Source organism: Python bivittatus, unplaced genomic scaffold (assembly GCF_059951505.1).
Source record: "Python bivittatus isolate LINGU-HERP-01145 unplaced genomic scaffold, Pbiv_v1 ctg000690_np1212, whole genome shotgun sequence".
Classification (NCBI taxonomy): Eukaryota; Metazoa; Chordata; class Lepidosauria; order Squamata; family Pythonidae; genus Python; species Python bivittatus.
Window position 1 is genome coordinate 6,654,546 of NW_028277096.1, and position 25,756 is coordinate 6,680,301.

Consider the following 25,756-nt stretch of genomic DNA (forward strand, 5'->3'; position numbering starts at 1 on the left):
CCTGGAACAGCTTATATCCTGCAACAATACTTTTAACATCATCAAACAACATCTGCCTATCCCAGGTCCTTGGGAAGGACTTGAAAGGTGGATAAAAATGCCAAATCCAGTCTAAACATCTGGCTGGCGGTGCAATCAACCATAATAATAACAACAACAACAACAATAGACTGCAATGAACTAATCAACACCTGACAAAGAAGAAACAGTGCAGTTCTGGGTGTAGCTATGGGACAACCCAAAGAAATACAACAAGAATATAGCTTGGATAAATAAGGTAGATAAGAATAAAAAGGAAGCTGAAATGAAAGAACTTGTAATAACAGCAGAAATGGTGGAGAAAGGGGCAAGGAAGATCAAGAATTGGTCAGCACCAGGTGAAGATGAACTGCATGGTTTTTGGTTGAAACATCCGACTGCTCTGCACCTACCCCCTGCCAAGCAGTTTAACAACATACTGCAAGGAGGTGAAGATTGGTTAACATCTGGCAAAACCTACCTGATAATGAAAGATCTAGCAAAAGGGGCAGCAACAGGCAACTACAGGCCAATTACCTGCTTGCCAACAACTTTCAAATTGCTAACTGGTGTGGTAGCTGATGCAGTCCAACAGGACCTAGCTGAAAACAAGCTCTTTCCATCTGAGCAGAAAGGAAACCACCCAAACAGCAGAGGGACAATGATCAGCTCCTACTTGACAAGATGATTTTGGAAAACTGTAAGAGAAGGAAGACCAACCAGAATGTAACTTGGATTGTTTACAAGTAGGCATTCGACTCCCTGCCACATGATTGGATAATCAAGTGCCTAAAAATAACAGGAATCAGTAGAAACATCAGAAGCTTTGTGCAAAGATCAATGGCACAATGGAAGACAAAGTTGCTGGTCAATGGCGATAGATTTGGGAGAGGTTAACATCAAGACAGGAATCTTTCAAGGAGACTCACTATCCCCACTACTGTTTGTCACTGCACTGATTCCTCTGTCAACAATACTGAACTAGTCAGGCCATGGCTATCAAACATCAAAAACATCTGCCAGGCTATCCCACCTCCTTTATATGGACTATCTGAAGCTGTATAGAAAAACACCATCTGAAGTAGAATCACTGCTCAATACTGTCCGCATATACAGCCAAGATATTGCAATGGAGTTTGGACTGGACAAATGTGCCACCCTTACCATCAACAGGGAAGACAGTTGAAGATGAAAAAAGGACACTGGAAGAATATCTGAAGGACAGTGAAGAAGGTGCACTGAAGCTAGTACACCATGAAGGTTTACTGAATACCAAAGAAACCAAACTGGTCTATAAGAAAGACCAGATGAAGAATAGAAAAGAGACATGGCAAGGCAAAGTATTACATGGGCAGTACACAAAAAAACTAGCAGGCAAAGAAGATAACAACTAGACCTGGCAATGGCTAAGAGCAGGAAAGTTGAAGAAAGAGACAGAGAGGCTAATTCTGGCTGCACAAGATCAAGCCTTAAGAACAAATGCATACAGAGCCAGAATTGAGAAGACAGCAATAGACAGCAAATGCTGCCTCTGCAAAGAAGCTGAAGAAACAGTGGACTACCTAGTTAGCTGCTGCAAGATCACACAGACTGACTATAAACAATGCCATGACAAAGTAGCAACAATGGTGTATTGGAGTATCTGCAAGAAATACCATTTGCCTGCAAGCAAGAACTGGTGGGACCACAAAACAAAGTAACAGAAAATGAAGAAGCTAAAGTGCTCTGGGACTTTAGAATTCAAACAGACAAGCACTTGACACACAACACTCGACTTAATAATTGTTGATAAGACAGACAAAAAAGTTTGGATAGTGGATATTGCAATACCTGGAGACAGCAGAATAGAAGAGAAAGAACTGGAGAAAATCACAGAATACAAAGACCTGCAAATAGAAGTAGAACGACCATGGCAAAAGAAACCAAAGATAGTACCAATAGTAATAGGCCCCTTGGGTGCAATCCCAAAACATCTGGAGCATCACTTGAACACCATCAGTATTGACAAAATCACCATCAGTCAGTTGCAAAAGGCAGCTTTACTTGGAACAGTATATATCCTGCAACAATACCTGTAACACCATCAAACAAGAACATCTGCCTATCCCAGGTCCTTGGGAAGGACTCAATAGGTGGATAAAAATGCCAAATCCAGTCTAAGCAACTGGCTGACTGTGTGACCAACACAGTAATAATAAAATAAAATTTATTAAAAAACATGTATGCTGCCCAACTCCCAACAACTCTGGGGGGCTCACAACAATCAACAAAGAAGGCCTGGGTGAAGAGACAAATCTTCATGACTCTTCTAAACAGCAGCAGAATGGGGGCCACTGGATCTCGGGTAATCTCATTCCAGAACTTTAACCAGAGAAATTACACACACAGAGTATCCTACTCTAACTTGAGTAGATTGCTGGGAACACATATGATGCAGTATTTTACTGCATGCAAACTGTGTTGTGCTTGCAATGAGATTGACACCATTTAGTCAAGGAAAATTACAGTAGGGCTACCAAAATGCTACCTAATCTAAGTATTGGTACATGGAATCTCCATCCTCAAAGACAGTTCACATTCTGCACTAAGATATAGTTTGCTGAATAAGCACAGCCAATTGGTTCAGACACTGCACTGCTATAAACCATGGTTTACAATCAACTGGGGGGGGGTCCATATATAACAGCAAACACCCAAGAAGCCATATTTTAATTTTTTTTAATTTAAAAATTAAAAAATTAAAAATTTTAAAAAGCAAATTTAATATTGCATGAACCAAATCAGTGTGTTCTGTAACCACTGTTTATGATTTAGGTTTATGCATGAAGCTGGTCAGAAAATTTTAAAGGAAACCAAGGTCAGTACAATGTGTGAACTAGCCAGAATTTCCAGTGATAATTGAGTTTTCTTGCCTTTTCTTCTATAAGAGCATACGATTTCACTTTACTGTCACAGACCAATGCAGCCTATCAACAGCTATACTAGTCTAGCATCTGCAGTAAATATTAACTATTTTTATAAATATTAATATTAATCTGCAGTAAATATTAATTCCAAACTGATTTGCTGTGGAAAAGTTTATTATCAACCATTATGGAAGGAGGCATCTGCTTGCCTTCCTTCAAAATTTGTTCCAGAAAATGGAGGGAGGTAAGAAGAACCCATTTCACTCATGTATACCATTGCCACAAAATGGAATGTTTAGACATATCTGTACAAAACACTTAACTAGTTAAAGCAACCACTTTCATAATAAGAGGTGCTTTCAAATCCTTATTTATTAAACTGACATTCAGTTTCACAACAATGGCACTTGTCTTCACAACTCCCTTGTCTCGAAAAAATAATAGATTTTCATTCGTAAAAGCACCTGAAAACATTTGACAAGAAATTTCAACAACCTCTCATACTAACAAGTGATATTTTGACAACAGTAATTCTGTCCAGATCAAAATTGCTTTTAACAGCCATTGATCATATATACAATTTTAGAGTTTACTCCTAAATAAGACCTAAGGCTGGTTTCCTTCATTTCAAGCCATGGCTTACTCACTCAGACTCTCTCTTCTGTTGTCATCTTCCTTCAGTGCTGGCTCCTTTTGATTTTCCTGTACAACCTGGCTGGTATTCTCTTTGTCGCTGGATGGGGAATCACAGGCTGCATCTGTTTTCTTCTCAGTAGCTTCCTCTTCTGCTACTTTCTCCAATGGATGTATTTTTACTACCCTGACACGTAGTACTTTCTCCTTTCCAACCTGAAAAAGAAAGAAGCAAATTAGAACTAGGCAGAGAATTATTTACTACATTCAGGTAATAATTTGTGAAATGACTGAGGGGTCGGGGTGTCACGCCTGAAGGTAGACAAGGACCATCTGTAGCAACATATGGCAACTTTCCATATGGCAACTTTCTTAAAAGACATAGCTGCACTTTGGGGTTTCCAGAGGCCTTAGGTGATGTAACTTGCAATGTCATGATTCCATTACAGTAGTGAGAGAAAGTCCAAGAACCCTTTGAAGTATTCATAATCCTCCAGTATTCTGATTTTCAATGTGTTCACAGCTTCATGTAAGTTATATTCAGAGATTTCATAGACAGAGATTCTGGGTAAGCAATACACAAAACAGTGTACTATATCATGTCTCCATACACTGAGTCAATAATAACCATCTTTATTGAAAAAATATACAAAGCCTTAGGATAATCAGCTGTTTTAAGGGGATAAGTTTAGTCCAATGACAATCAGGAGTCAATCTGATAGGCCTTCAATATTGGTTGTCACCAATGGAGTCTGCCCTTCATGACATAGATTTATGAAGTGAAACATCTCTTCATCAAGAGATCCGTGTGTCTCAGAAAAAAGATCTGCTGATGATTATTAAGCTGGAAAGAGCTACAAAATCATTACCTAATTATAACCCACCCTGAAAATGAGAAAAGTAATCACAATTGGAGGGAAATTGGCAATTTTTTAAGGGGATTAAATCTCTGCATGCTTAAGGCATCCATTTCACTTCTTAAACACATTGCCTGTAAAATGTGCCAAAATGTTTGCCTCAGGATTTTAAAAGTGCTCTATAGGTCACAAAAGGATTGCTGAAAGTTCTAGGGCAAGATTGGTCACAGGTTCATCTAATGCTTATCCCATCAAAAGCTCACCATACCCTCCATTTTTTTTTAAACCCAAGAGCATCACATCTAATAATTACTTTCAACCGTTTCTGGAAATCAGGTATGTTAGAGACAGGGGCGCCATCACATTTCTAATGTGGCATCATTATTTCCACAAATGTTTCCGAGAGATGAATTTATACCTAGTCCTTACCTCAAAGTCACACTCTTCATCAACAGCAAATTTTGTCATAATCTCCAGCCAGGAAGTGTCCACCAGCTTTTCTAAAGAGATTGTATTATGGTGAACCATTTCCAGAACAAGTTTCTCATACCAAACTGGAAATTCCTCTTTTAAACTAAAAAAACAAAAAGAAAATGGATATAGCATACAGGATCCTTTCTAAGAGATTATTATTATGAAACTGACAATAGCAACTTAAAGAATCAACTTCAACTAGAGAAGTTGCAACATTCAAGAGACAATTCACAGAAACCTCTACCATGACTTGCCTACCAATATGGTAGTATCAGTAGCCTTACCTTAATCCCCATTTACTTAAAAGCAGTTAGTCAAGATCCAAACATTTCTCTAATTTTAGTGAGAAGCCTTTAGGGAATTCTGTACTACTGAAATGAATTAAGCAAGCACGACCCTCTGCACTGACTATACAAGGATAGAGCACTGCAAACTACTGGGAAATGGAGGGAGGGAGGTTGGATGCTTATTTTTGCACACTGGGAAAATGGTAGACAGATCAGGATTGTGTGCCAAAACCTGTTCACTATCAATGAGTTCTGGTCTGTATTTACAACTGCAGATATGTGAAACTACAGATAATAAGGCTGTCCTGCATTTGATTTTTCTATACGTAATAATTTTCTTTGGGGGCAGCATTCCTACTACATACCAGCAGTATGACATGCATTTAGCACTTCATTTACTGTGTAAAAAAACAGACTAACAACTTTTGCCTGAAACCCTGAGTCCTGATGGGTATGGAAACATGCCATACTTCACAAATATACAACTATAATATACTAAAAAATGCACTGATTTACATGAATATATAATGCATGATTCACTGCCAGAAAGTTTTTGGACTTATATATAATGGATTATATTCTGTATTTGTATGCAGCACATCTATATCTGTTTTCAATTGTGCTATATTTTAATTAGACCAGAATTTATGGAGAAAGGCCAGGAAGAACTGCAAGGTACACTGTTTAATGAGAAAAAATATCACAGAGAGACACGCAATACCCAGAAATATTTTTTTAGAGTTTAGATATCCTTGCTTATCTATGTAGCTGAAGAAAAGTTTTCCCTGTTCTTGAGACATGACTCAAGTATAACACATTCCAAGGATTTTCACAGGAAGCTCACTCTTCATCACATTCCCCCCATCGCTTGGGCCCTGTCTCCAAAAGCAAAAGCATTTGATACTGCTACTTACAGCTCAGCAACTTCCTGTTCCTCTTCCCAAGCTTCTTTGTGTGTCAGCTGACTACTCCCGGTACTTTTGCAGGTCCATATTCGCTGGTTATATTTCTCTAATCGTGCTTCATACTCTCTGAAGGAGCAACAGCTCAGGAAAATAGGGTGCATTTAGTTTTAAACCACTGGATTAAATTAGCAGTTTTCTGTCATTTTACACAAAGCCTTATTTACACATTATGATAAACAAAGTCACTAAATCAAGGTTTGATACTGGTTTAATATTTTAACATCTGAGTAATTTAATTATAATCCTTGGTTGGGCATCATGTATAGTTTTCTGCTTCATACTGTTTTCCTGCTCTCATAATGTGAAGGGATTGTTTATACAGTACTATTATTCATCTTATTCATATTCAGGTTTAGAAGGCAGGATTCCATCCTTATTATGAGAAAACACTGCCTCAGTAGTGAACTGCCACTACCAGTAGTGAACTGGTATTTACTTATTGATATTATAGTTGCTTTTCCCAAAACATTTTAAAATACATTTCATATACTGATAAAAAATTATCTCAATTCAGGTATCACAGTCAAACAATGGTTTAAATTAGAGATGATCAACTTTTAAGAAAATGGAACCACATTGTCAGCTGCAAAGAGCTATACCTTGCCCAGAGCTAACATAATGATATAACAGAGGAAATGAATTTTTGCTTCATGTCCTCCCTGCTTTACAAGGAATTTTAAACTTGCCTAGGTGAATTACACTTATTGTAGTTTTAATTAATTTTAGTTTTCTGCTAAAAATCACCCAACCATCACTGGCAATATGATTTGGGGAACACTAAAGGATATACAGAGAGAGCAGGTTTGGTGTAATGGTTAAGGCATCAGGCTAGAAACTGGGAGACTGTGAGTTGTAGTCCCATCTTAGGCATGAAGCCAAGTGGGTGACCCTGGGCCAGTCACTCTCAGCCCCAGGAAGCAAGCAATGGCAAACCACTTCCAAAATCTTGCCAAGAAAACTGCAGAGACTAGTCTAGGCAATTGCCAGGAGTCAACACTGACATGAAGGAACACACACATACACAAAAAAGGATATATGCAGCCATAACTAGCAGGTTGCTTCCTATCCAGTTCAGGCTACAGAATGTTCTGTCTTTTAATTACTTATTTTCCTTCCTAGCTTTTAATTATTGGGTCATTTAAATCATACTAACTAAAGGTATTTTAAATGGTTGTCTCCCATCAACCAAAATTGAAACCATATTTTGACAGATATTTCCAATTCTAGTTCGGAATTAAACAGTGGGAGCCACAGCTCCTCCAATTTGGGCATCACAATAAACTATGAGCAACCTTTAATTTGGATATATAAGATCAATGTATAAATAGAAACTGAAAAGAGGAAATACTATGAAGCTATGGTTTTATTGTCATGTCTGAGCAATGTTTTAACAAAATATAACTCCACTACTTTCATATATATAAACTCACAGAATTCAGCAGTCACTGAGAATGTATTTAGTGAGAATTATGTTTGGGATAAACTTTAATTAAAATTTTACTGTACGCAAGTCAAATTATCAAAACATACAGTGTATACTGTATAGTTGTATGCCTATCAGATAAACAGATTAACCCAACCTTAGCTGAATTTCTTCCTCAATTCTATAAGCAAACACCTCTACCATGAGTTGCTACAGAACATAAATGCTAAAAAAAAGAAAAGGAAGCTGGCATGAATAGCCAGTTTTTCCATCCTATGAACTTATTTCAAGAAGTATGGCTCATCTGACAAGATTTTGTTGCCCCTTAAAGACCACAGAGTAACAGAGCAGCAGCTTTCAAGCAGCACTTATTTGGCTTCTGATTAATTTTAAAAAGTAGCAAAAAATCTTTGGTTATGATGGATGGCCATGTAAATTTGCTAAATAAATACATACCAACCAATTCATGCAAAGCAAAAAATATGGCAAGCATACAACTACCATCCAGATACAAAAAAGGCCAAGGATCTAGTCCCCTCCACAAGCTCCTGCTTATTCTCATTTTTGGATCAGAGAAACAAAAACCTGGTATCAGTTTCTGGGCAGCAATTTATAATTTCTTGATGTCAGGGTGGTAAGCTGCATAGTGCAACTTCATGTAGCATCATGGCTTGCAATGCAAACAGCAGAAAAGTTCCTTAAACTATAGCCAGCACTTCTGACAATGGAGATGCATAGCAGATACTTTGTTTTCCATAGAAATTCTCCAGAGCTTAAACCCTTTCTGCAAAATATGCAGTATGTTTTCATTTGGGAGCACTGCCAGCCACCAATGTTAAATCTTTAATTGAGAATTTCAGAAGTGATCAATTTTAGATAGAAAAGTTAAGGAATCAGATGGCAATATGCAACCAATATTAAATCTTTAATAGAACATTCCAAAAATACAGTGTGATGACAAAGATAAGGAACCAGGTGGCAATACGAAGAGGAAGAATTCAGAGGAGACCTTAGCATCATCCCCATTACCATATAAATATACTCTACTTCCAACTTCCTAAATCTGATTTACTGTGAAAAAAGGGTATAAAAGCTCAAAAATTTGGAAGGTTTACTGGGCCTTCTCTCCAGCTTCAAGTATTTCTTTTACGTGTTACTTAACTTTTTAAAAACTATACTTACAAACTTACAGTAAAGGACACAATTTTGGGTGATTAATCCACTCTCCAATAGTAAATCTGTTGTTCTGCGCTTGTTCAAAACTAAGGCATACACAACCCTTTCTGCATACATCTGCAAATAAGACTTTTTACATTTCCAATTCTCACGCAGTACCACAACCTCTTTCCAAAAGCTACCTATTGTATATCAAATCAATATCACACACCACGTCCCTTTCTTTTGTTTCATATCCTTCAACTATCTTTGGAGTTACACACTGCTCCATTCCAAGAGATTCTAAATAATACTCAAAACAGACTCAAAAAGAGATTTTAGATAAAAGCTGCCTTTTACTGCAGTCTTATAAAGGCTATTTATGCCAATACAGAAGAACCTGTCTACCTGTCTGCAGAATATCAGACAATCATCAGTCAAATCTTTTCATTACTAGACTTCTGAATTTTCCTGACATTGGTATAGAGACAATCCTACAAATAACCCAACCCTGTGCCATGAATGGCTTTATAGGCAAAAATCAGTACTCTGAATTGCACCTGGAAGCTCACTGGATGCCAGCGTAGCTAGTGGAACAAAGGTGTAACATGGGCATATGGAGGTGTGCCCGTAACTGCTAACACCATTGCATTCTAGACCAGCTGAAGCTTCTGGATGCTTTTCGAGGGCAGCTCCATGTAGAGTCTGTTGCAATAATCCACTCTGGAGGTGACCAAGGCATGAGTGATCATGAATAGTGTCTCCCTATCCAAAAAAAGATGCAAATGTCACACAAGCTGTAAATGTGCAAAAGCCCTCCTGGCCATGGCTGCCACCTGTTCCTCAAACCAGAGCTTCAAGTCAAGGAAAACCGCAGTTGTTCATTGGTTCTATTTGGGATAGTGCAATAGCCTCCAGACACCAAGAAAGGACATCAGCAGCATTGCGTGGTCAGCCCAGGGCAGAGTTGTATAGAGTTTTATCAACATGAAGTAGATTTTTCCATCATAGTAAGCATTTAATGACAGAGACTGCTGACAGTTAACATTCCAGTGAAATTTCTAAAGTTATGCCATTACAGTGACCTTTTGCCCATAAAGTCATAAGAGTTGATCTTGACACCTAATTCAATTATGCAAAGCTGCAACTGAGGACATAACAGAATTGATCCCAATATCCTGAATTGTGGTAAATTGTGAATCCAAATTTAAGCAAAATGTCAGAAGGCTTCTCTCATTCTCAATAAGAGAATGGACAGCTTTCTGTCTTTTCCAAGCAGTTGGAATCCAAACATATTTCACAGAATACCATCTGACCATACAAGATTAAATAGATTACAAACACAAAACCCAGTAAATTATGTAAGAACATTTATCATGAACCTCTAAGCATAAAGTATCTATCACAATATTATAAGTAGGTTCCCTTCCAAAAGCACCTGGTGATCAGAGAAGAGCCAAGGCTGTTCTGACAGATGGGGTGGAGGGAGAGGAGGTTTTGTTAAAAGGAAGGGGCTCTCTTGGGTACAAGACAAAGAAGGAAGACTGAAGGGGAAAAACAAAGCATTGCCCTTCGAGGACACTAAATGTACTTACTGAGGCCTACACAAAAATTAGCTCTTTGGATTTTTTAAAAGATAAATATAAATTCATTTGCACAAGACTTGACAGAAGTACCAGCAGTCTCAGTCCTTAAGATAAAGCAGCCTAAGACAATTAAATTATATGAGGAAAGAAACTGGTATTCACTAAAGACCTACTAAGAGATATTTCAAGTTCAGCCCTCCTCCTGACCATGTCGCTTGCTTACTGATCTTGAACATTTTCATCAATCAGTCTACCATATACAAAATGAGGTGAATATCAAAAGAACAATCATCCCCAAACACCGAACATTAAACAGTAAAAAGAGTGCTTGCTTGCTAGATTATCAATTTTTACTCTAGAAAAGTTGCTAAGTGGTATATTTTGATACAAACTCTGTCTAGCCATTAAAAGCTCTTAAGTATTTGGGGTAAGTTTACTTTAAATGCATGCACACTGGTTGCAAAAACATAGTAAGAAAGGGGGAAACTATGCAAGAAAAGCTATACTTATTCATCGGACAAGTCAAGCCTCTGTAAACTATGGCCCAGCTCTTGGCTTCTCTACCAACAGAGCCAGGTAGTTGCATACATACAGGGCTGAAAAGCACAATGGAACATCAACAGCACAGGTCTTCCTTGGCACCAGGACTCAGAAAATAAGGAAAAGTTATACTGACAGCTGAAGTACTTAGGAAATATACTATCACCACTCTTGTTCAATGAACCAACCAGGGCTAAACATTAGAAAAATGAGTTTACTTCTAAACAAACATCCATTTAACCTTTAACAGTGGCCAATCAGGTGCTACGGTCAACACTCTATGAAAGGAGTACTAATCTTCCCTACTAATCGTCCAGATCTTCTAAAATACGGAAATGTAAACTTTTGGAAATTGGGTGCAGGAAGTGTTATTTTATCATCATGGTAACCTGCTGTTTAGTGCCAACTGAGACAGGGATATCAATGCCTATTGTGATGTTAAGTTAATTTATGCATGTAACTCACCATCACAAAATAGGCCAATTGACATTACTATATGCATGTAAGTTTCTTTCAATCAATATCACTACTTAACTTTGAATTCTAGGTTTTGAGTATGGGGAGATAATTGTCTGATAAACTCTCAAATAAGACAGGTTAGCAATATCCATAGCAAAGGTTTCCATTCTTTTTGGTCCAGTAGGTCAATTTAATCTTAACATTCTAGAAATTTCTCAAAAGGGGCATGATCGTGTTAAACCTTTGCCGGTATGAGCCTTTACTCATAGGATTCAGAGACAGATCCTTCCACTTTTAGCTACCATTAAGAGGCATTTACAAAAACAGGACTTCTTGCCCTACTGAAGACCAACATGCCTACCTAATTGTGTTTCCTGCAGGGGCCAGGCCAATGCCTCCAGAGACATATAAGCTTTACCCGAAAGTGAAACCCTTCCTCTGGTGTACGCCCTCTCGAGCTTGCCTTCGAAGTTAACTGCTCCTGATCAGGCAGGATCCAGTCCAAACTTAGATGGCTAATGAGAATAACTTAGAACCTTCTCAGACAAAAAAGATCCTCCCTCTTTCTTCCCCAATCCGCCAGTTACTGACATTCACAAATATTCCTCTGCCGGCCCCGCTGTGCTCTCAGCATAGGAAACGAAGTCGTTCTTCCCTGCTCCATCTTGCGTCCGAGAGGAAGAAAAATATGCCAAGAAGGGGGAGGGGAAAATAAAGAGAAAAAGGGAACAAAGAGACCGGGAGTCAAGAAAGTCCTACGTTTCCGATTCGAGATAAATCGCCAAGCGAGAGAAGAAAGAAGAGCAACTCCTTCACTGCCTCTCACCCATCCCCCACTGCACTCTGACGGAATAACAAAAGTCGCCCCCCACCCCGCGCACAGTCCTCTCCACCGTCCTCATCGGATACTCGTTAGAGCGGAAGGCCTCCTGCGTGTGGGCAATGACGAAGCGCTCCCCCGGCGGCTCTCCCGGCGGCAGCGGCTTAGCCAGCGGAAAAGGCTTGCGGCCCAGCAGCGGCGCCATCACCGAAACGAGGAAGAAGTCGGTCCAGCAGCAGCGCCGGAAAAATGGCGGGAGAATCCCTTCGTTGCTTCCTCGCCGGAGCGCGGGAGGGCGAAGCCGGCAAACCCCTCAGCCTGTTTCGCTCGCCCCCTCCCTCCTTCACGCTCTCTGCGCGCGCGCAAGTCACCCCCCTCCAATATATGTATGTTTTTAATACTGCCCACTTTTTCGGCCCCCCGTCTCTTCCCGTGCGTGGTGATTGGTCCGATGCTGAACATCGCGATACCCCATTGGCTAGCAAGGGCGACACTCACAAAGGGACTTAAACGTAGGCTGCGCCGCGCGCAGGCGAGAAATAGAAAGGTCGCGTTATGTAAGCGCAAGAAAGGAGCGCGGCCGTTCCGCCGCCATTTTTGGTCGCCGTTATTATGTCCCGCCTTCCTCGGCCAATGAGAGCTTATCGCTTCGTCCGGGAATTGGCGAGAGGAAGAGGGAGGGGGAAAGCCCGCTTCGAAGGCTTTTGTCTGGACGCCTGAAACTCAGCCTCGCCTTAAAGGAGCAGCGCCCTTAGAAGCGCTCCCGAGGAATCATGGGAAATACATCGGAGTACCGTACTGTTTTCCGCAAGCTGTAAGGGTTGGACGCTTCGGTTCGAACTCAGTTTGACTTGTTTTCATTGGTTACAGCCCGGATCGCAAACATTAATTAAAATATATTTGCAGAGCATGTGCAGAGTGCCTCGACACCAGAACCTAGTGAATGCTGAATTTTAAGTCCCATTTTCACACTTTAGACTTAGGATTATTAGAACCTGTGGCTTTCTCCCCTCCACGTTTCAGAAGTGACTATCCGCCCTTATGTCTCCTTCCTGGCCGTGATTTTCAGAAAGTCATTCCTGAGCTTCTTCAACGTTTTATTTGCATATTTCAATGAATGCAATGACTCTTGACCAACTGGATTGTTGTTACCAACAGTTTCAAAAAAAGTGCTTGCAATTGAGATGGGTTTGTCACAGTACCCGTTCGTTTATGATGCCATTCAGGGCTCCCATTTTTGCTTCCTGGGTCACAAGTTAAACAGGCTTCAATGTTTAGCATAATAGTAATCGTAAACATACAAAGTAACAGTGTAACTGCATTACAGTACAACAGCGATCCTTGACATGGAGCTTTGCCCCTTGCCAACGGTTATGGCGCCCACCAGCAATCCTGCTTTATCTTTTTTATACTGTAATTTTTTAGTAAAGGACAGCAGACTTTCTCTAGTGTAAAACATTTTTACAAGACTGCTTCTAAACCTCACGTACCACTCGTAGACTTTAGAAAATAAAACAGTGGATGACTGCAGACAAGTGTTTTAATTGTGGGCACAGGTGCCCCCCTCTCAAGACAAAGTAAATTATGATGGGGGAAGGCACATAGGCTGAAGGGGAGGAGAGGCAAAAAGGAGCCTTACGTTCATCTTTTGTATATAGCCTTCTCTGCTGTAGCCCCTGCCCTTTGAGATATCTTGCCCCCAGAGAAGACCTGGCTCTGCCACTTGGCCTGCGGTGGGGAGGGAAGTCACCAAGTGTGGGGATGGCTAGCCCCTTAGAGGCCTGTTGTCTACAGCTCTGGTAACCATCAGTCTCTAGGAGTTTTTCTTGTTTGGCAATGTTTTGTATAGTTTTTATGTTTTATATATTTATTGTTTTAATGGAGTTTGTGAGCCACCCAGTCCCCCCCATTAGGGGGAGATGGGGGGGAGAGAGAGAATTTTGTGAGTAGCTTAGTCCCATAGTTGTCACTGTGTGAAAAAAGTGCTCCCTAAATGGTGCAGCCATTTAATGTGAGCGTTCACAACGTGCTTTCAAAATTCCCATTATACCTACTTTGCCCCAAAGATTGGGGACTGTGCTAAAATCATAAGTATTTTAGGATCCCATCATGCCGAAAACATGCCACAGCAACCTAATTTATCTGGGAACAAAGGCAATGCAAATCTGTACACCAGGATTTCCTAATACTTTTCCACTATGCAGGATATTATATCATCTCTGCAAGATTTTCAGGACCATGACTTAAACTAGCAATTGGCAACTCAGTCCTAATTGTCAGCATTGCATACATGAATTCCTGGATGGAAGTAGAACAGTCTGAAAATTCAAAACATATTTTAAAAATATGTACACTAGCGAAAATATTTCATATTGCCAAATCTTACAAGATTTTGAGTAAGAGGGTCAAATTCTTTGGACATTTAAGTATCTCTGGAGTTTAAAACAACCCTTTTTAAAATGTATCTTTATTTTTATATTCGGTAACCTCAGACACCACCAGTGACCCCTTGACCACAGGTTGGAAACAATAGACATGGCAGTTATGGAATAACTCATCTCTATTTGAGCTCACAATAACAATTTAGATGTAGCACTAGAAGAGCCCTGAGTAGCCTACAGAAGAACCATAAAAATGCTCTTAACTAGCACCATCAAAATAAAATCACCCATGCACAGAAACAATGAAAACAAACTTTAATATATATTAAAAGCCATTTTTGCTGCTTTCTTTGAAAGAAGCCAGTGATACAAGGCTACTCTGAACTTCTATATGCATAAAGGAAAAGGAGAAAACAAGTAGATTCAGATTGGAAACTATGGGAATTCAACATCACCATCATCACCATCACCACCACCACCACCATCATCATCATCTAAACTTGTATGGTTTCTGACTCTCAACAATTCTGGGCAGCTCACAAAAATCAAGCAAATAGATTACAATTAAATCAATGAAACATAAAAGATAAAGATAAAAGATGGCAAGCGCAATGAAGCAAGGGGTCTCCCTCTCTCTTGCCAAAGGCCTGGGTGAAGAGCCAGGTCTTCATGGCTCTTCTAAACAAAAGCAGAGTGGGGGCCATCCAGATCGCGGGGGGACCTCCTTCCAGAGGGCTGTAGTACTGTTAGGCTCACTTTAGGGCTTGGCAGTAAATCACAGCTCTCCTGACACTTGACCATTCAGCACTTGGCATAAATCATACTGCCCCCACAGGATACAGTGGTGCCTCGGTTCACAAACTTAATTCGTTCCACGACTCTGGTCACGAACCAAATTGGTCGTGAACCGAATCAAATTTTCCCATAAGGTTCAATGTAAATAAGGTTAATCCGTTCTGAACCATATGTATTTTTTTTTAAACCACAAAAATATGAAACAAAGTACAGTACAGTACAGTACAGTATGAAGAGAGAGAACGCTAACCTTGCTTGAGGCGACTTCTGGCGTGGAGGACAGGAAGGAGGGTGGGGAGGCGGTTATTGTTTGGAGGGAGAGTCCCCCTCCCTACAGGAAGCCATGACCACGTGTCAGAGCAGGGAAGATGGCCACGGGTCGTGTTCGTCACCCGATGCGGAGTTCGCGAATGGAAGCAAAATTTTCCAAACGGTGCTGTTCGTGAACCGAGGTATTACTGTACCTTTAACACGTACCCAGAACGGGATTGTGCTATGCTGCTGTCCACGTAGCTGTACCATGCTACCCTGTACAGTTAGCTCTTGGTGATTCCCCCGGCTGAAATTCCAGTTTCACCCACCTTCTTTCCCTAGGAAAAGCTGCCCTCGATTGCCATACAGAATGTGTATTGGGGCAGTGCTTGTACTGTAATTCCAGGCACTCCATCAAAACAATTATTTTCAACTTTTTTTGCCAGAGGTTTAGCAATATATCAATGGGCTGACCACTAGATGGCAGCAAAAGGTTGGAGTTCTTTGCTTTTTTTGGCTGACATCTTGTGGCCATCCAGATTTGTGCAGTCCAGATGCAGTCCTTGGATAAGTGTTTAAGTATTTATTTCATTTTAACCCCAATTTATCTGATTCTTGGCAGCTTACAAGTACACACACACACACAAAAGTAAAAGTACAAAAGCAAAAGTACAACAGTTAATGTTGTTGAAGAGCCAAAGTTCAAGAAAGGGATTTGGTGTCTGTGGTTGCGTCTCTTGTTCTAAAATAGTTACCGCTCTGTTGGTCAATAGATTGATACTCCCTTTAAAATGCAGCAAAGAGCACTGCAAAGGCTGGAGATCTAGTCTCCTTTGCACCCGAAACAACAATGCGTAACAGTCCTAGAGCCCACCGATCACACGGAAGAGGGCAGTACTACAGCAAAATCTGCTGAGCCAATTGGAGCCAAGCAGATCACAGACCCAGATCGGGTCATTCCAAGGCTCCTCCTCCATGTGCTCCAGATTGTCTCCATGGGAGATCTTGTGCCAGGATAAGAGGGCAAACATCATTTCAGCACCGGAATATCTAAAGCAGCAGCAGACGGGTAATCAGAAGGAAGTGCAAAAGTCAGGTTGCTTTAAGAAGTGCTGTGCTTGACTGTGCGTAAAGTCCAAAGGATGACTGATTCTTCCAAATTATTTTCAAAGCGTACACAGTCCTAATATCTGTAGTAACAGTTTTTAGGAGACATCAGGGATTAATAGGATAATCTTCCCAGTAAAGAGTAATAAAACAGCTGATTTTTGCACACACAGTGTGACATGCTGTTGTTTTATTTTGCAGGACAGCTGAAATCCAGCTGAATTCAGGATCTGAAGAGAAAACAAACAATTAATAGCATGATGTTTTCACGGCAGTAGAACAAAAGTATTAGCCAAAACCCCCTGACTTATTTCATAATTAGTTCAGTCAGAATTCAAAGTGGGCATCTAATATAACATGGTACTCCAAAAGGCTTCCCAGGTTCCAAAATGCTGCTCTTTCCATTAAAATTCAACAGTTTTCTGTATGAGTTGCAAACACTAAGAAAACATATGCAATTGGCATTATTGTATAAAAATATTTTTATTTCCATTTTTGAATGATAACCTCAATAATGTTACATCAATAAAATAGGCCCATATTATCCCAAAATTTCAAACAGGACCCAACCAATCATGGTTCACCTGGTGTCCTTTCATAGGCTGATAGCATATTTGAAAAAAAAAACCCTCCCCAATAAAATCACTTGTTAGAATTACTTCTTACACTGAGAGGAATGAGACCCTATCAGAACAGTAAGCAGATGTGGACTGTTCCTTAGCTGCGGAGGAGGCAAACTTCCAACTCTTTTTATAAAAAGTGAGAGAAGAAACAGACAGGAACTCTATTGTCCTATGTATTTGGTCTACTGGTTAAGGCACCTGGGAGACCATGAGTTCTAGTCCTGCCTTAGGCACAAAGCCAGCTGGGGGACCTTGGTCCATTCACTCTCTCTCAGCCCTAGGAAGGAGGCAATGGCAAACCATTTCTGCAACCTTGCCAAGAAAACTGCAGGGACTTGTCCAGGCAGTTGGCAGGAGTCAAAACTGACTCAAAGGCACCCCCACCCAAAAACCCTCTCTATATGTAGGTTCCTCAACTGAAGGTAAGGTACTTGCTGGAATTCTTATGTTGTAGTCTACACCTATCTTTCTAATAAATACAGTTAATCAGAGCTCTTAGATACTTGTTCCTTGAATTAACTGTTTTCAGCAAAGACTGCAAGGAGGAAAGTCTGAAAATGTACATGTATTTCTGCCTCAATTTAAACTAAGTCAACTGCTTTCTTTTCTGAAGAATGAGTGCAGAAAAGCGGAACAACAGATACTAGTTTTAGATTTATGGAATACTTCAAAGTTTTGGTATATGACACCATTTCAACAATGGTCAAAATGCAAGCATCATTTTTGTTTAGAAACTAATGTTTTTTTCCAACACCTAGGACAAAAGTTGCCAGGCTTTTTAAAGCTGTATGTGATCTTCTGATCGAGTGCAACCCAGGATTTCAACCCACAACAACCTCCATGCAGTAGGTGGAGACAAATCCAAGGTAATGCAATAGTATGAACAAATCATTTTCTTTGAATAGTGATTCTGGTTGTAGTTTAAAGTCATACAGAAGTAGTGTTTCCTCAGTAGTGTAATACAGCCTAGGAATAGACAACGTGCCTATAGATACTTTCTCACAAGTCTATCTGGCTCCTTGCCTACTCAACTTCAATTGGTCTAAATATTCTTTTTAACAAAAGGCAGTAATAAAGGAAAACCGTCACAGTGCGAGCTGTGTCTCTAGCATCATCTTTCTTCCCCTCCCTATAAATGCTCATAGATATTTATTGAAGTCAACATGATAGGTGACTGCACAGTCCTGTTTGGAAGATCATCTGCCAGTAAAAAAGACAATGTTGGGAGACAGAAGAGTTTCGAGGGGTTCTGGGGAACTGCACCAACCTGCCTTCTGGTAAACAGGTGCCCTGGGTCACATTGGGCTTATCATGGCAGCCATTTTGTGATATTATATGCTCTAAGAATTCCAAATCTGCCCATCAGCCCCCAAATTTGCCTGCCTTTGCAGCACCCTTTGCCATCCTAGTGCCCTCCAGAATATTTTGGGATTATAAATCCTAGTCTTTCCATATAACTAAGCCAATCATGCCTGGGAGCCCTTGAGTTGACATCCATGACACTTGCAAGGCACCAGGTTGAGGAAATGACTCTATTGTCACTGAAGCAGAGTTAGCATACCTTCTGGATACCGAATATGGAACTGGCATGTGCTATAGTAAGAGACAGCTGCCATTATATTTTTGCAAGGGCAAGACAGATTGATGAAACTGGTCAGCAGCAACTCTCCATGACAGCTCTATGAAACCTCCCTAAACAGTGCCAGTCTTCTTGTACTAGATATTGGAGAAAAAGAGGGAAGAGCTGTTGCCCTTATGCCCTGTTTATGGATTTTCCTTAAGTTATTGTGGGGAAGTGTCAGCAAACTTCACCATGCACTAATGTTACCTAAATTGGTAATGAGGCACCTGCAGGAAAACAACCAAGCTCAGAGAATACCAGGAACCCAATAGTTCAGCCTTGAACGACAATACATAGATACTTTACTATTGGGATATACATGGCAGCCCCATGTAAAGCGCATAACAGTAGTCCAACTGGGTGGTAAGTTTTATTTGCTCCTTTTCTTGCTTGTCCTTCATATAGTGCAGTTTAACATATTCGTGTTCCACACTGGGCCTGGATTGCTTTGTGTCTGCAGTTCTTATACATCCCATCTTATCCTCAAATAACATGGTTGGAATTGGTTCTTTTATTTTGAAGTATAATATTTTGTGCAGCCACACAAGTTCCCTGAATACTTGTTGCACAACACAGTATTCAGCCTCTGTAGATGATAGGGCTATTATGCTTTGCTTCTTGCTATACCATGCAATGAGCAGGCTCCCATAAAAGAATATAGATCATGTAGCTGATGTCAGATTTATCTCCATCCCAATCTGAATGTGTACATCCAATATGTTTTGGATGATTAGTTACAGGCATTTTTAAATTGAAGTTCATAGTTCCTTTTAAATATCTATCTAACATTTTTATGGTTGCCCAGTCTTGTGTTGACTTACTGTCAGCTCTTTGAGATAGGCCAGGTCAGGAAACAGACTCCATAAGGACTACTGGAACTATTCTTTATTGTTGCAGGTTATAACAACAGAATCTTGAAAGCCTGGCAGAATTTCTCTCTCTTCCCTCTTATACCAAAGACAATCAAAGTGTACAAAATGGCAGCAGAACAGAGATGAAAAGTAGGATACCAGGTGATCCCTCCTCTATTGCACCATGAAAGAAACAACTTGGTGGATGGGGATGACGTATCCAATAGTAGTGAAGGTGTGAGATACTATAGCCAGGTTCTCCTGTACTAGGTAGGATTGCGACTGACATAGCAGCCAAAGTAGCTAAGGCAAAGGCCCCTCTAGCCACAGCCTCCACCTGCTGTTCCAGGAGGAACTATGAGTCCAGAAGGACCCCCAAATCATGAACCTGTTCCTTCATTGATAATGCGTGCCCATCCAGAGGTAAATTTGGCATTGACAGAGAACCCTGATGTATAAGCAGCAACTCTATCTTACCTGGTTTCGGCTTCAGTCTGTTATTTCCCCTCCGGACCTTTATAGTCTCCAGGCAATGGGATAGGATGTCAACAGATCTCCTTTATGGTCCAGCGTGGTGATCTAAAGTTGGGTATCATCAACATACTGATGATACTGTACCCCAACCTGTCAGATGACCTCACCCAGGAGCTTCATATAGACGTTAAAGAGCAAGGGAGAGAGAACCAACCCTTATGACACCCCACATATCAGAGGCCACTAGGCCAACCTCTCACTCCCCACCATAATGGAATGAAACCACCCATTGGCAATCCAGTAAGATACCATGGTTGATGATATCAAAAACTGCTGAGAAGTTCAAAAAAAAAAAAAAAAGGAAGGAAGGAAGGAAGGAAGGAAGGGCTACATTCAGTCAGATTCCAACACAAGTCATCAAAGAGCAACCAATACTCTGTCTTACATCTGGAATTGAACCCTGATTGAAAAGTGTCCAAATAATTTGCTTCTTCTGGGATGCTGAGAATTTGGGTCTATAAAGGCGAGGTTGGAGACCAGATGATAGTAATCCAAAAGCTCTGGATCCAGAGATGGCCTCTTCAGAAGGGGCACATCATAGCCTCCCTTCTGCAAGATCCAGGTGGTTATTTCTCTGCCCACCACCTGCAGCAGCCAGAATAGGCAGGGGTCCAAAAAGCAGGTGGCAGACAACAACCTAGACAGCGCCATGTCCACCTCCTTAGACATCAGGTCACAGATCATAAGTCCCAGATGGCATTGCAAGGAGGGCCCTAACACCTTTAAGGCCTCTGCCCATGCAGAGCCAAGACATCAGCAAATCTGAGATATTTTATTGGTGGAATGCTGTGCAAATTGGTCACAGTGGCTAGGTAGGAGATCTTTATACTGACTCCTCCCCAAAAAGAACTTGGTCACTTTAAATAAGGATACTGATGCAATAAGGAGGAAGAAGTAGGTACTCTTATTGCCATGGTATAGGCCCAAACATGGGGATGCACCCATGCTTGGTCAGATTAACTTCCCATCTTCCTTCACTGGTACGCCAGGAGTAATTTTTGGTGCTTCATTTCCTACAGAGTCTTAGAAAAGGTATCAGCCAGGACTGGCCACCAAGAAGCACCCAGTGCGCTTCCTATTGCCAGTTACGTATCAGGCACTGTGAAGGAACTATGAGCAATTTTCATAATTCCATCACACTGGCCTTCATCTAGACTCCAGTATTAGGGCCAATCACAAGGGTTGCAGTGGCAACTTATGGACTCTTTCTGGAATCCAGAACAAAAGACAGGGTATGTGGAGAAATGAGGGTTACTGCCTGCTTGCTCAACTCATGTTCCTCCTGGTTGGGACTGGCCCCATAGTTAACTTTGATTCTGTGATGTATTCCTGACTAATTAAATGAAACAATTACAAGACCTTTACTAAAGAAATAAATCCTTTCTGGACCCAGAAGATCTTTCTAATTATAGGACAGGTTCAAATATTCCATTCTTGGATAAGGCAGTTGTGAAGGTGGTTGCTCAACAGCTCCAGATGCATTTGGCTGAAACTGATATTCACCTGGGGTTCCAGAATATGGTAGTGAGACTGCTTTAGTCACCTTGGTAGGTGACCTATGCCAGAAACTAGATGCAAGAAGTGTGATTCTGCTGGTTCTTTTGGACCTCCAAATGGCTTTTGATACTAATAACGAAAGTATCTTTTGGGGCCATCTAGTAGGGGAAAGGGCTTTGGGGATACTATTTTGTAGTGGCTCCAATCCTTCCATTCAAGATATGCTCAGAAAGTGATGCAGGGGAACTATTGTTTCACATCTAGGACATTAACCTATAATGTTCCACAGTGTCCTGTCTTGCTACCTGTGGTATTTAACGTTTATCATATTTTATATTAACACAACCAAAAAGCACTGGAAGAAATCATTAGAAGCTTGGGGACAGGGGGGCATCAGTATGCAGATGACCCACAGCTCTACTGCTTTTTACCATCTAATTCCAAGGAAGCATTAGTTCTTTTGAATGTTGCCTAATCTGGGTTACAGGCTAGATGTGGCCAAACAAACTGTAATTAAATCCAGGCCATGGAGGTGCTACTGGAAAGGAGAAAACTGGACAGATGTAGCAAACTGGGGATGGGACTGTACTCCCAGAAAGACCAGGTTCACAGTTCGGAAATGCTTCTTGACAGCCATCACTGGATTTGCAGCTAATGGTTATGCTAAGGAACATTTCCTCTCCAATAGCCTCTTGCCTCTCTATAGACTCATCTAATTATTTCTTGATTCTTTTTTTCCTAGCTCAATATTAACAATGTACAAAACAGAACATTCTTGGGAACAAAACTCAGTATGTTCCTTTTGTGCCAGAGTCCCCCCTCCCTCCCCAAAAAACCTGGAACATCAAAATAAATCACTTTTCTGCATCCTTATTCAATATACATGATCTTAAGACTCAGAAACATGAAAACCAATCATTTGTGCTAATATTCTGCCTGCAAGGGACCCTCTACTAAACTCACAAATGTGATGACTATATTCTCAACATCTGGAACTAAACTATATATAATCCACGGATTGGATGGTTGCATTTTAAGCCATTCTAGCTAATACCTATTGGTACATCTCCTTCATGATTTTGATTTTACAATCATTTGAAATACAGAGGGAAGTACTGAGTGGAATAACTAGGCACTCAAGATTCTTCTCAATAACTTGGATGAAGAAGTTGGGACATTTGGAAAGTCAGCAGATGACACAAAACTGGGAGGAAATTATTTTCAGAAAACTCATCAGGGTTCAGCAGTGAGCTGACATGAGTAGAATGGAATTTAACAGGGAGAAGTGTGAATCGGAGTAGGAAAAATGTACCGCATTAATGTAGGATGGAGAGGAGACCTGGCCTGGCAGTAATACATGTGAAAGGGATCTGGGTGCCTTTGTCAACCAAGTTAAACATGAGCCAGCAATACAATCCAGATCACAGGAAATCATCATTCCACTTTACTCTGTCCTGGTGAGCACTTTGTCCAGTTCTGGGCACCACAATTTAAAAAGGACAATAATAAATTGAAGCCAGTTCAGAGGATGGTTACTGGTCTGGAAACCAGACGCTGTGATGAACAGTTAAGGAATCTGGGTAAGTTTATCTTACAGAAAAATAACTAAGATATGATAGCAGTCTGAATATCTGAAGGGCTGTTACACAGATGAAGAGAGTGGCTATACCCTGTACTCCAAGGGCAGAATTAAGGGAATAAAACTTACAAGAAAGCAAGTTCTGTTTAGACATCAGGAGGAATTTCCTGACTGAATGAGCTGTCAGCTAGGGAAACAGGCTGCCACCTGAAGTGCTAGTTCTTCTTTGCTAGAAGTCTTCAAACAGATACTGGATGGTCATCTGTCATAGGCACTGTAGTGGATTCTGCATTGATCAGGGGGTTGAAGTAAACAACCTCGGAGGTCTCTCCCAACTATCTGATGTTATGAATCTATAGCAGCGAAGTTCTCCCTTTTGCTTTCTCAAAGCACCTTTATAACCCAGTTTAATAGATTCAGCCAAATTCCTGTACTCCAAGACTGTAATGGTACGTGGGAATGACCTTGGGAAACAGGAGGAAGAGCCACAGACTAGACAACTGTCATGCAAAAGATATCTCAGCCCACAGAAGCAGAGGGGATGTGGGAAGTGTTTCAGAAGGGACCCTTCCTAGTTTTCTGGACAGTAAAAGGAAAGGAGGGGAGAAATACTGTCAGACTTGCAAGATTCTGTTAATGTAACCTTACAATAAAGATAGAGCTAGTATTCATTGTTGTGCTTCTTGTCTAGACTACCTTAAAGGGCTAACAAAGACAGGCCAAGTAAATTCCTTCTCTTGAAGCCACACTTATAACAATGTTTTCCTTGACTATAAGGTCAAAAAGTATGCACACCTACCTCAAGTAAAGGCAAGCAGGGCTGCAGGGATCATGTCAGGTGGGATCATGCCTTGCTGGTAGAGGTACCATCCTGCAGCAGATGCCATGCCAACGATGCACATAGTCCCCAGAATACCTCTGATGATGATGACAGTCCAGGAAGAACCTGCAACGGGTAGGGGATCCTTAGAGACCTCGTCCGGCAAACCTGCACAGGAATTCTCTGGTTAACTGAATTGAGCTGATGGTTCTAATTTCACAACATTTAAAGGAATGGGTATAGGAGGGTTAAGTCCCAATTGGGAGGTGGGGTAGGGCTGAATGGCAAAAGAGGCAGGTCACTGACATGATGCTAGGAATGTCTGTGGTCCCCAGGACCATCCCAGATCACATCACTCATATTTTCTGGCAAACCACTGAAAATTATGTATGGTCTAAAAACAGCAATAAGCAGAATGCATGAGTTAAGCTGCTGATAGATATCTTAAGTCAAGGAGACAAAAATACAAGCTCCTCTGCCCCTTCTAGGGGCATCATGGTCTTACTGTACTATCTCTTGAAGCAATTGGAGACCAAAAATAAAAGCATGCCCACACCCACCAAGAAAAAAAGGATAGAGTCTCCCACCTCTGCTCAGGACTTCCGAAGCACGACAGGCTGCCTTCATGATGGCCAAGTTGCCCCGGGGAAAACCTGGGACATAGACCTCTGCTTCTACCTCCACTTCTTCCAATTCCATCGGCCCTGCATGGTCCTGAACCCCCTTGGTAGCTGGTTGTTTGCCCCGTTTCTGTGATGTGACCTTTGGGAAGATGCCCCGCAACAGCTGGAGCAGGTGGACACGGGCTTCCTCGGCCTCCCCTTTCTTGGGTTCCATAATGATTCCCACTAAGGCGCAGGGGGATTTCTGGACATACTTCTTCACCTCCTTCAAAACTTTCCGCAGTTCAGCCTCCTTGCCCTTCAGACAGGAGGCACGGCATAGAAAGAAGATGAGCTGGCATTGCTTGCCACCAATAGGGCAGGAGGTGCTACAAGGCTCCTTCAAAGCTTCTGCAGGGTGGACTGAGTGACAGGGAGCAGAAAACAAGTCCTTGACAAAAGAGGCCATCATCTTATGAATGTCCTTGCCCTCCAGGGTCTCCCCGATGAGAAGAACCTCAGGTCTCCCCCCCACCTTCTGCACCAGGATTTGGAAATCCTGTAAAATCTTTTCTCCAGGGCCTGGGATGCATAGTGGTGCAGGAAGCTGCTCCGAGCCCTGCCCCTCCTTGGTCATGTCCTGCTATCATGGAGTCCCTGTCCAGCTGCCCCTGACTAAACTTTAAAGGCCTCTGGGCAAAACCCCACCTGATGTCACAATATACAAGCTCAGCTTGTATACAAATACAACCTGGGGCACCCTGTCACACAGGTCACTGATAGCACGGCTCATTATCTAGCATGGGATTGAAGACAAATCATTATCTAGCTAGTGGACCACATATGGACCCTTTCTGGATAGAGCATCACAGTTAGGACCAGTTATTACCATCAAGCCTGAGATGGGCTGCAGCCATGTCAATCTGACATAGCAAACCCGAAAGTCTTGCTGTCATGAACCACTTTGTCAG

The 25,756-nt window shown here is 41.2% G+C and overlaps 2 protein-coding genes across 3 annotated transcripts in view; both read right to left on the reverse strand.

Annotated features, from left to right (window-relative positions):
* BAZ1B (bromodomain adjacent to zinc finger domain 1B) overlaps nucleotides 1-12,544 on the reverse strand; it is a 40,695-nt gene extending 28,151 nt beyond the window's left edge. For both annotated transcript variants that reach the window (XM_007430257.4, XM_088152583.1), the window contains exons 1-4: nucleotides 12,213-12,544; nucleotides 6,090-6,206; nucleotides 4,844-4,988; nucleotides 3,572-3,773 (exon numbers count right to left, since the gene is read on the reverse strand). In XM_007430257.4, the coding sequence (XP_007430319.1) occupies nucleotides 3,572-3,773; nucleotides 4,844-4,988; nucleotides 6,090-6,206; nucleotides 12,213-12,328 (580 nt within the window). In that variant the 5' untranslated portion in view covers nucleotides 12,329-12,544. The remainder of the gene's footprint in view (nucleotides 1-3,571; nucleotides 3,774-4,843; nucleotides 4,989-6,089; nucleotides 6,207-12,212) is intronic.
* Nucleotides 12,545-16,628: 4,084 nt separating this feature from the next.
* On the reverse strand, nucleotides 16,629-25,422 carry LOC112540879 (uncharacterized protein C2orf72 homolog). The gene is made up of 3 exons (XM_025167948.2): nucleotides 24,771-25,422; nucleotides 24,163-24,351; nucleotides 16,629-16,888 (listed from the first exon to the last, which is right to left on the reverse strand). Exons 1-2 carry the CDS (start codon nucleotides 25,420-25,422, stop codon nucleotides 24,164-24,166), a joined length of 840 nt encoding a protein of 279 aa, XP_025023716.1. The 3' UTR covers nucleotides 16,629-16,888; nucleotide 24,163.
* Between the last annotated feature and the right edge of the window lie 334 nt (nucleotides 25,423-25,756).